This window comes from Staurois parvus, unplaced genomic scaffold (assembly GCF_062004578.1).
Source record: "Staurois parvus isolate SC_StPar_1 unplaced genomic scaffold, SC_StPar_1.0 ptg000356l, whole genome shotgun sequence".
NCBI classification, from domain to species: Eukaryota; Metazoa; Chordata; class Amphibia; order Anura; family Ranidae; genus Staurois; species Staurois parvus.
The window spans coordinates 1,730,456-1,742,495 of NW_028318152.1; the positions used below are offsets into that span (position 1 = coordinate 1,730,456).

The window sequence follows — 12,040 nt, forward strand, 5'->3', positions numbered from 1 at the left end:
ACGCCCCCTACCTGTTTTGCAAAATGACATTTTAAAACGTGATTTTGCCCAGCGGTGCCACCTTGTGGCTGTTTTTCTACACTGGCTGGACGGCAAGCAGTTAAGTGAACAGTGTTTCAGCAAGTTAACTACCGTATTTTTCGCTTCCCAAAAAGGGGGGAAAATGTCAGTGCATCTTATGGAGCGGCCAGTCCGGTATTTCCACCGCCACCATGTCAGAATACCGGGCCGGCCGCTCAGCTCTGCAGCAGGACCTTACCTGTTCCTCGGTCCAGTGCTGCGCAGTCTTCTCGCGCCGGCTTCTTTAGTGTGGGCTCTCGGCTTGACAGCCGGGTGCCCAGTGTGCATGCGCAAGAAACGCTGCGCTTTGTGAATGGTACGGCATCTTCTGGGACACATGACCGGTACCACGCTAAAGGGAGGACAACTCCGCAGAAGTGGGAGCGGGTACCTGTTAAATTCAGGTACCCGCTCCCCCTCCCTCCCTAAAGGTCAGCAGTCTCTTAATCATCTCCTGTACTGTCCACAGTCTCTGGTCATCCCCTGTACTGTCCGCAGTCTCTGGTCATCTTCTGTACTGTCCGCAGTCTCTGGTCATCTTCTGTACTGTCCGCAGTCTCTGGTCATCTTCTGTACTGTCCGCAGTCTCTGGTCATCCCCTGTACTGTCCGCAGTCTATGGTCATCCCCTGTACTGTCCGCAGTCTCTGGTCATCCCCTGTACTGTCCGCAGTCTCTGGTCATCCCCTGTACTGTCCGCAGTCTCTGGTCATCCCCTGTACTGTCCGCAGTCTCTGGTCATCCCCTGTACTGTCCGCAGTCTCTGGTCATCCCCTGTACTGTCCGCAGTCTCTGGTCATCCCTTGTACTGTCCGCAGTCTCTGGTCATCCCCTGTACTGTCCGCAGTCTCTGGTCATCCCCTGTACTGTCCGCAGTCTCTGGTCATCCCCTGTACTGTCCGCAGTCTCTGGTCATCCCCTGTACTGTCCGCAGTCTCTGGTCATCCCCTGTACTGTCCGCAGTCTCTGGTCATCCCCTGTACTGTCCGCAGTCTCTGGTCATCCCCTGTACTGTCCGCAGTCTCTGGTCATCCCCTGTACTGTCCGCAGTCTCTGGTCATCCCCTGTACTGTCCGCAGTCTCTGGTCATCCCCTGTACTGTGTCCGCAGTCTCTGGTCATCCCCTGTACTGTGTCCGCAGTCTCTGGTCATCCCCTGTACTGTGTCCGCAGTCTCTGGTCATCCCCTGTGCTGTGTCCGCAGTCTCTGGTCATCCCCTGTGCTGTGTCCGCAGTCTCTGGTCATCCCCTGTGCTGTGTCCGCAGTCTCTGGTCATTCCCTGTACTGTGTCCGCAGTCTCTGGTCATTCCCTGTACTGTGTCCGCAGTCTCTGGTCATCCCCTGTACTGTGTCCGCAGTCTCTGGTCATTCCCTGTACTGTGTCCGCAGTCTCTGGTCATCCCCTGTACTGTGTCCGCAGTCTCTGGTCATCCCCTGTACTGTGTCCGCAGTCTCTGGTCATTCCCTGTACTGTGTCCGCAGTCTCTGGTCATTCCCTGTACTGTGTCCGCAGTCTCTGGTCATTCCCTGTGCTGTGTCCGCAGTCTCTGGCCATCTCCTGTACTGTGTCCTCAGTCTCTGGTCATTCCCTGTACTGTGTCCGCAGTCTCTGGTCATTCCCTGTACTGTGTCCGCAGTCTCTGGCCATCTCCTGTACTGTGTCCGCAGTCTCTGGTCATCTCCTGTACTATGTCTGCAGTCCATTGGTTCAGAATATTTTTTTTCTTGTTTTCTGCCTCTAAAACCTAGGTGCGTCTTATGGTCAGGTGCGTCTTATGGAGCAAAAAATACGGTATATGCACTATTTATATATTTATACAAGGTGATTACAGTATTTCCACCTTAATCTCTTCTTTACAAGGGAGAATAAATTCAATTCTGTTCTTACCAAGTAGCTGAGGTCCTTTTGTGCCCTTTATTAATTTAGTATCCTTTCTTTGCTAATTTCAATTCTCCTTCCTCCTTTTTGTGACCTGGAGCATTAACCTACACTTCTTATCCCAGTTGAGGCCTTGCTTTGTACTAATGCTTTGTGCAGGGGCAAGATTATGTCTGTATCTGTCCAAAGCCTATGTCTCTCTTAATACAAGAATGTGTCTTCTCATGCTGACAGCCTCATATTTTCAATCCCTGCTGTTATGAATTCTATGATCTACCAGAACACCCACATCTTTCTCTATTATTGAGTCACCTAGTTTTATTCCCTTAGATTGTATGATGAATTCTGATCCAGTTCTGTTTATGATCTACTGTAGGTTTGTACTATCATGGCTATTCTGAAGAGTATTGCAGGATTTCTCTATAGCAGTTGAGATTCATACATGGTCAGGATTTCTAAATTGAGCTATTTTAAGTGAAACACTGTGTGTGTTTTGTGTGTGTGTTTTTGACAATACAGAAGAGTTTAAATCATTTTCATGTTTTGGCTTGGAGAGGTAGCTAGTTGTCATTTAGAGAAAAGTGGAGAGATAATATTTCACTGTAGAAATTTTTGTTTTAGTGACTGTCAAAGGTTTAGTAGTGTCTCCTTACTTTGGATCTCCAATGATCAATCGTGTCTCTGGAATAAGAAGTCTACCTAGTGGGGACACAGTAATAAAAACCTGACTATATGCTAATTTATTTTTAAATGAAAATTTGTATGTAAATTTGTTCAAAAATTCTCAGTACATTTGACAACCGGACAAATCTTGTCTGAAAGAACTTCAAACTTCTGTTCAATTTTGTAACAAATTGACCAAATGAAAACGCCATACACTGTTAGAAATTCATTCATTTAAGAAAAAATGTACACCTGACTCCTTTGAATTTTCTCATCCCTCAAAAAACACAGTCGATTTCATCCTATAGAAAATTGAACAAACGTTTTTAAAACAATTTTGAACAAAATTCTACCAGAGTATATCCAGATCCTTCTTCAATGTTGACTCTAGTTATTCAGGAGAATGGAAAAACTTGATACTTGGCTACTGGTTATCCCAATTTACAAATATTCAGTGATATATAGATTTGCTCACTAATCTGTACACAGCTAAAATTTACTCATACTGCTTTTTGGAAAAGAAAGGTCTGCTGCACTCTCAATCACATCAATTTTACTTTTGGAATTGTGGCCTCAAATCCAATATAAAATAATATAGACCAAAATAAGACATGCCCACTTGCTAATGACTGCCATCCTGATTTTTGAAATGTTGTAGAATTGCTTTATGTTACAACTGTGGTAAATAGGATAGCATGTGAAGAGACTTTCTAATAGAGCCCTGGGTAGAAGTTAAACAAAAATGTCTAGCACATGAAGTGGTAAAAACCTCACATCTTAACTGAGGTCTTAATTGCAATAACAACATATTTAAAACACAGAAAACACTAAAACCATCATGGATAAAATATTTGAGGTCTTTCCATTTGGTGTGCTATTTTTATTTTGCAGATTCCACAGTATCTCCATTGGCCATGCACCCTCTTGAAGACCTTATAGGTGTGGTACAGGATAGAGGTTTTTTGAAGAGAAGTCAGAAACAATTGAGTACTGACATGATACTTTTTTTTATTTGCACTAACATACAATTTTGAGGACAAGCTTTCAGGGTATGTCCCCTTCTTCAAGGTCCAGGCAGTACTCAAAAATTCAGTACTGCCTGGACCTTGAAGAAGGGGACATACCCCGAAAGCTTGTCCTCAAAATTGTATGTTAGTGCAAATAAAAAAAGTATCACGTCAGTACTCAATTGTTTCTGTCGCAAGTGCACTAATACGGCTACAATCACCTCAAGCAAAATTGAAGAGAAGTAAAAGTCTACAGGAGGATGCTTCCCCACACTATAATCTAATAAAAAAAAGTTTTGGCTAGACTTTTTTCTGAAAGTTTAAGCTGTCTGGCTGTGGAGGATGACTGGCTATTTCGTGAAACTGTAGATGATTATTTGAAAGAGATATGACTGTATTTGAGCTGGTAACATGAGATCAGTTGCTAATCTGTTAATGTTTTTTTTTTTTTTCAGCCTCCCTCCTCTAAAAAGCTTGATGGGTCTCGGACCTACCACAAACTGCCAAATTCCAAGGTGAGATCGGTGTCTGAGAGGCGCCCTAAAAAAAAGGTGGATTCGGAAAGCAAGCAGGAGAAGGCTAATCGTATTATATCTGAAGCAATTGCCAAAGCCAAGGAGAGGGGTGAGAGGAACATTCCCCGGGTCATGAGCCCTGACAACTTCCCCAGCGTCTCCTCTTCAGAGGGTAAGGAGGAGAAACGTGGGCGGAAAGCCAAGTCCAAACCTAAGGAAAAAGACAGTAAGAAAACCAAAGCTGGGCTGACCTCCAAACTGAAAGAAAAGAAGAAGATTGGGTAGGAGTCACTTTGTTGAATATCTGTTGAGGGGTTGGTGTTGTATCATTGATTATCATGTAAAAAAACTAACATTTTAATTGCAAATCATCACATCTTTGCATTAAGACCTTAACCCCTTCCTGCCCAGTGTCATTAGTACAGTGTCCGTGTCACTGGAAATGTCAGTGGCAGTTAGTTCCCATCCAATATCAGAATGCCCACCATACTATCGCAGTTCCTCTATAAGTTGCTGATCGCTGCCATTACTAGTATAAAAAATAAATACAAATTCCAGTGTATACATATATATACAGCCATTTGTAAACTCTATCACTTTTTCCACAAACCAATGAATATACACCTATTGGGAAATTTTTTTACCAAAGGCATGTAGCAGAATACATTTGGGTCTAAATTTATGAAGAAATTGTATTTATTTTTTTTATTGGATATGTTTTATAGCAAAAAGTAAAAAAAAAATAGTGGAAAAAAAAAAAAAAAACCTTATGACGATCAAATACTACCAAAAGAAAGCTCCATTTGTGTGACAATTACATAAATTTCATTTGTGCACAGTGTTACATGACCGCACAATTATCATAAAGTATATTATATCACAATTATAAAGTAGCGCAGCTCCATATAACAAAAAATGGCCTGGTCATGAAGGGGGTAAATCGTCTGGAGGGCAAGTGATTAAAGATCCACAAGACTTTTTATTTACTGTATACAGTGCATTCATACAGTTGTGCTCATAAATTTGCATACCCTTGGAGAATTGGTAATAGTATGTACCATTTTTAGAGAAAACTTGAGTGAGCATTCAAAACACGTTTCTTTTATTTCTTATGCATATTCATCTATAGATCATAACAGAATGGCACAGTTAGAAAACATGACAACAAGTAAACAGACTAAATGACCCCTGTTCAAAAGCCTGCATACCCTTAGTTCTTAATACTGTGTATTGCCCCTTGTCTATGAGGCCCCAAATTCTTGCAGGTGGCATAGCTGCCCATTCATGTTTGCCAAATGCCTCCAAGCCATGCAGAGTTTTTGAATGTTATGCATGACCCTCATGTTTTGAGATCTCCCCAGAGTGGCTCAATGATATTAAGGTCAGGAGAATGTAATGGCCACTTCAGAACCTTCACCATTTTCAGCTGTAACCACTGGAGGGTCAACTTGGCCTTGTGATTTGGGTCATTGTTGTGCTGGGAAGTCCAAGAGCGTCCCATGCGTAGCTTTCATGCAGAAGAATGCAAATTGTCTGCCAGTAGTAGTTTCAGATAACATGCTGTGTTCATCTTGTCATCAATTTTCACAAGATTTGTGCCTTTTTAGAGCTCACCTTATCTGCCCTTTATGCTTCACTGTGGGGATGGTATTCTTGTTTTAGACCTTGTTGACCCCTCTCTAAACATAATGCTTATGGTTGTGACCATAAAGCTCTATTTTGGTCTCCATGTTATCACTCCAGATTAGTGTGCCAGAAGCTGTGAGGCATGTTTAGGTGTTGTCAGGCATATTGTAACTGGGCTTTTTTGTGGAATTGGTGCAGTAAAGACTTCTTTCTGGCAACTCGGCAATGTAGCTCATTTTTGTTCAAGTATTGTCTTGTGCTCCTTGAAACAACTAAACAGTCTTCTCCAGAACAGCCTCTATTTCTCTTGAGGTTACATATGGGGTTTCCTTTTATTCCAAACAGTTCTCCTGGCAGTTGTAGATGCACTGTTTCTTGGACTACCTGATCTTGGCTTGGTATCAAGAGATCCCTGAATTTTCCACTTCTTAATGAGTGATTGAACAGTACTGACTGGCTTATTCAAGGCTTTGGATATATTTTTATAGCCTTTTCCATTTTTATAAAGTTCCATTACCTTGTTACACAGGTCTTTTGACAATTCTTTTCTGCTCCTTAGGGCTCAGTATCTATATTACTCAGTGCATCCACGTGAGCGGTAACAAACACTAATTGCAATTTTAAAAAGCCACAAATGTGGGAAATTAACCTTTAATTGCCATTTTAACTTGCATGTGTGTCTCTTTGTGTCTGGACCAAGGCCAACAAGAAGAGACCATCCCCAAACTGTTCCCACGAAGTTGGGAGCATGAAATTATCCAAAATGTCTTGGTATGCTGACGCCTTAGAGTTCCCTTCACGAAGGGGCCAAGCCCAACCCCTAAAAAATGACCCCACACCATACTCCCCCCCCCTTACACTTGGCGCAATGCCGTCAAGCAAGTACTGTTCTCCTGGCAACCGCCAAACCCAGACACGTCCATCGGATTGCCAGACAGAGCAGTGTGATTTTTCACTCCAGAGAACATGTGTCCACTGCTCTAGAGTCCAGTGGCGGCATTCTTTACAACACTGTATCTGATGCTTAGCATTGCTCTTGGTGATGTAAGGCTTGGATGCAGCTGCTCAGCCATGGAAGCCCATTCCATGAAGCTCTATATGCACTGTTGTGCTTATCTGAAGGCCACACGAAGTTTGAGGTCTTTAGCTATTGACTGTGCAGACAGTTATCGACTACTGTGCACTATGCGCTTCAGCATGCACTGACCCCGCTCTGTCATTTTATGTGGCCTTTCACTTCCTGGTTGTTTTGCTATTGTTCCCAGTTGCTTCCACTTTGTTATAATACCACTAACAGTTGATTGTGGAATTTTTAATAGCAAGGAAATTTCACAGGTGGGCTTATTGCACAGGTGGCAACCTATCACTGTACCAGGCTTGAATTCACTGAGCTCCTGAAAGTGACCCATTCTTTCACAAATGTTTGTAGAAGCAGTCTGCATGCCTAGGTACATGACTTTATATACCTGTGGCCATGGAGGGGATTAAAACACCTGAATGCAATGATTTGGAGGGGTGTCCCAATACTTTTGGCAATATAGTGTATATATTCCATAGTTTGTGGATACAAAGGTAGCAGAATATATTTCGCCTAAATTTATGAAGAAAGATTATTTGCTAAATTTTATAACAGAAAAAGAGAAAATGCAAAATATAAAAACCCCAGTTGTGATTAAATACCACCAAAAAAAGGCTCTATCTGTTTGAAAAAATTTATAAAAATTTCATATGGGTACAGCGTTGCATGACCGTACAATTGTCATTCAAAGTGCAACAATGGTGAAAGCTGAAAATTGGCCTAAGCAGGAAGGGGGTAAAAATGTCCCGTGTTAAAGAAAGGAGCTAAACAACTCTGTGATAATAAATGGCTTCATATGATCACTATCCTTAAATAAAAGAAATTTTTTTGCGTAGTCAGTCATATTTTCAATATCGGTGCCAAAATTGCGTGATTTCTGCCAGAGTAAGTTTTGAGCCCAACTGTAATTCAGACCCCCTTCACTTTTTTCAATATTGTTATCATGCAGCCTAATACTACAGTCATTTTAAATAAAATTTTTTTCTCTTTAAAGCGGAGCTCCACCCAAAAGGTAACATTCTGCTTTAAGACTTCGTCCCCCGCTCTCTGTTAAGGATTGGCACCTTTGGGGAGTGGAGGGGGGGTGTCGAAAGGGAGAGGGGATACCTGCCCAAATTTGACAGATACTGGCTCCCACTTCCACTACGATCGCGTAGGCGATCAGAAGCTGAAGTTGTCCTGACACGTGACAGGTCCCAGAAGACTACTGGACCATTCACAAAGCAAAGCGCAGCGCTACTCGCCCATGCGCAGGGGCACCCGGCTATGAAGCCGCAACCTGTCACAGTCGGGTGCCCAGACTGAGGATGCCAGGGACACAGAACAGCTGGTGAACCTGGCCCATGTGAGGACACCACGGCATCCAGGGACAGGTGAATGTGTTTTTTTTAAAGTCAGCAGCTACATTTTTGTGGCAAATTGAAAACAGAATTTTAGAAATGTCTGTGAATTAATTAAAAAGGAAAAACTGAAATATCACATTGGCATAAGTATTCAGGCTATTTGCAACAAAATTTAGCTCAGGTGCCTCCCATTTCTCTTGATCGTTGCTGAGCTGTTTCTACACCTTGATTGGAGTCCACTTGTAAATTAAATTGATTGGACAGGATTTGTAAAGGCACATACCTCTTTATAAAAGACCTCACAGCTGATAATGCATACTGTAGCAGAGCAAAAGCCATGAGCTCAAATGAATTGCCTGCAGAGCTCAGAGATAGGATTTTTGCAAGGCACAGATCTGGGTAAGGCTACGAAAAAATTTCTGTTGCACTGAAGGTTTCCATAGTTCTTCCATACTTCTCAAATGGAAGAAGTTCGGCACTACCAGGACTCTTCCAAGAGCTGGTCGTGCGAGCAAACTGAGTAATCAGGGAAGAAGGGCCTTCGTAAAAGAGCTGACCAAGAACCCGATGATCGCACTGAATGAGCTCCAGTGATCCTGTGTGGAGATGGGACAAAGTTCCAGAAGGGCAACCATCACTGCAGCCCTCCACCGACCTGGGCTTTATGGCAGAGTGGCTAGACGGAAGCTGGATTTGCATGTTGTTTAAAGAGGTTGCAAACCCCCTACATATACCCAGTGAAGTGACTGGTTTCAGGTGACACAGATTAAACAAATCCTCCTACATAAGTTGTACCTGTTCATCTGCTGTTTTCTTTACATCCGTTCAAAGTCCGAGATTTCAGAAAACGGGGCGGAGAGCTGACAGAGTTGGAGCTGCAGCCTACTATTCAGAGGAATGGAAAAAGTGGGAGAAAAGGGCTTTTATTTACAGAAACACACAACAGCAAACACCAGGTATGGCACTAGACTGCTTTGTATACGTTTAGTACTTGCTTGTGCTGTTGTTGGCTTGCGTTTTTGTGAATTAATGCTCTTTTTCTCCAGTTGAAGTCATTCACAACACAAACTGACAGTTTCCACTTTCTCTGTTCCCCTGAATAGCAGGCTACAGCTCCAGACTGTGTTTACTAAACTGGAGAGATGAGGAAACACTGATGTGCTGAATGGAGAAGGGGCAAGGCTCAGTTCCAGCTAAAGCACCCACCTCATGCCACATGAATGCCCGTATTTTTAGGCTGGTGGGGGGTGGGGTTGTTGGACGACAGCCAGCAATGACAGAAAAGATAGATTTATTTTATTTGGCATCCCAATGGTGCAGTTTTTTATGGACAATTTTTTTTCTTCTGGATATAGTTCTTTATGTCCAGATCACTCTCCATTCCCTGTGCATGGTCTTCTTTTGCCAGAACGGGGATACACAGGTGCTGTGTGCATCCCTGTGCCGGCATCCCATTTTAGTCTATTGGTACATGTGGCTGCACGGACACAGCCGCTGAACCCTATAGGACATGCAGGTACGGGTCCCCGAACGCACATGGGGGGGAAAACCGTAGAACTTCTGTCAGGTTTAAACTGCTATCTGGGCTCTGTTGGAGAGATTTCTCCTCATTTCTGCCCTGCTGACAATGTTTTACCAGACAGGAAGTAAGGGGAACACAGAAGAAATGTAAAATGCTTTTCTTTAGTAAAGTAGTGCAAAGCTAGAACCCATTCATTTTTTTATTTGTCTTTGTTCCTGTTGCAGATTTTCTCTAGTTTCCTGTCTGGTGAAGCCATCATCAAAAGGGCAGCCAGTCCAGGGGAAATCTCTCCGCCCCCTATAGCAGGCGTTCTAATCCTTTTCCAACCCATCCAAAACTAGAAAATGTTTTTGGCTATACATACACTTTATTACATGAACTTTTCCTTGGACTTCCATTGCTGCAGGTGACATCACCATCCTTTTGATGAAATCTCGGGTAATGCCGAGTACCCTAGATCTCAGGAGATGACATTATAGCACAGTGCAGCAATGTCTCCTACTTGGCATTCCCCAGGATTTCACCAGAAGAATTGTGCCATCACCTGACCCCCACAGGAGTTGCTTTGTGTAAGAAATTAGGATAGGGGAGGAGCCCTAAGTAGATAAGCAGATCTTAATTTTTAATTTGGTACAACGAGCTTGCCCATAGATTGTCTTGAATCTTGGTCAGTTCCTGCTGAACCAGCTGAAATTCGAACCATCTGTGGCCAGCTTTATCTTCATTGTGTGTAACTAAGCAATGTAGAAAGCAGACCTAAAGTAAATAGTACATGTCATTCCTGAATAACCCATTGCAGGGTGCTAGAGATTGGTAAAGAACCAGGGTTGGGGAAACATTTGCCTGTCCTCTTTTACCAATTTATGGATGCGGTACAAATATGGTGAAAGCTCCATTTCCCCTTTTTCTCATATAAAAGTAAACTATTGAATGTTATGTACAAAGATATACAGTTAGGTTCATATATATTTGGACACAGGCACAATTTTAGTTTTTTTAAGGTATTTACCAAAACATATTCAAGCTATAGTTATATAATGGATATGGGCAGAAAGTGCATACTCTCAGGTTTAATTTGTGGGTATGTATATACAAATTGCAGGAAGGGTTTAGGAATTACAGCTCTTTAAGATTAGCTATCCCCCTTTTTCAAGGGACCATAAGTAATTGGATAATTGAATATAATAAATAAATTGTTCATTTTTAATATTTTGTTGTGAATCCTTTACTGGCAATGACTGCCTGAAGTCTGGAACCCATGGACATTGCCAAAGACTGGGTTTTTTCCTTTATGATGCTTTTCCAGGCTCTAACTGCAGCTGTCTTCAGTTCTTTATGGGTCTTTCTGCCTTTAGTTTTGCCTTCAGCAAGTGAAATGCATGCTCATTTGGGTTGAGATCAGGTGATTGATTCAGCCATTGCAGAATATTCCACTTCTTTTCCTTCAAAAGCCCTTGGGTTGCTTTTGCAGTGTGTTTTGGATCATTGTCCATCTATACTGTAAAACGCCATCCAATCAATTTTGCTGCATTTGGCTGAATCAGGGCTGACAGTATATCTCTAAACAATGCAGAATTCATCCAGCTGCTTCTCTCTTCTGTCACATCATCAATAAACACCAATGACCCCGTGCCACTGGAAGCCATGAATGCCCATGCCACCACACTGCCTCCACCATGTTTTACAGATGACGTTGTGTGCTTTCGATCATGAGCTGTTCCAAGCCTTCTCCACACTTTATCTTCCCGTCATTCTGGTACAGATTAATCTTAGTTTCATCCGTCCAAAGAATGTTTTTCCAGAACTGGTCTGGCTTTTTTAGATGTTTTTTGTCAAAGTCTGGCTTTTCTATTCTTCAGGCTTATGAATGGTTTGCACCTTGTGGTGAACCCTCTGTATTTGCTCTCGTGAAGTCTTCTCTTGATTGTAGACTTTGACAATGATACGCCCACCTCCTGGAGAGTGTCCTTCACTTGTCTGGATGTTGTGAATGGGTTTTTCTTTACCATAGAGGGGATCCTGTGATCATCCACCACTGTTGTCTTCCATGGACTTCCATGCCTTTTTTATGTTGCTGAGCTCACCAGTGCGTTCTTCTTTCCTCAGAATGTACCAAACTGTTGATTTGGCCACTCCTGATGTTGCTGCTATCTCTCTGATGGATTTGTTTTGTTTTTGAAGCCTTACAATGACCTGTTTCACTTGCATGGACAGCTCCTTTGAGCGCATGATGTCGGTTCACAGCAAAAGACTCCAAATGCATATACCAAACTTAGAATCAACTCTAGATTTTTACCTGCTTAATTGATAAAGAAATAACTAAGGCATAGCCGACACCTGGCCATGAA

At 42.6% G+C, this 12,040-nt stretch overlaps 1 protein-coding gene across 3 annotated transcripts in view; it reads left to right on the plus strand.

The window, feature by feature from the left end:
• CHD9 (chromodomain helicase DNA binding protein 9) overlaps positions 1–12,040 on the plus strand; it is a 310,468-nt gene that overhangs the window by 150,080 nt on the left and 148,348 nt on the right. For all 3 annotated transcript variants that reach the window (XM_089684773.1, XM_089684774.1, XM_089684775.1), the window contains one exon: positions 4,064–4,404. In XM_089684773.1, the coding sequence (XP_089540899.1) occupies positions 4,064–4,404 (341 nt within the window). The remainder of the gene's footprint in view (positions 1–4,063; positions 4,405–12,040) is intronic.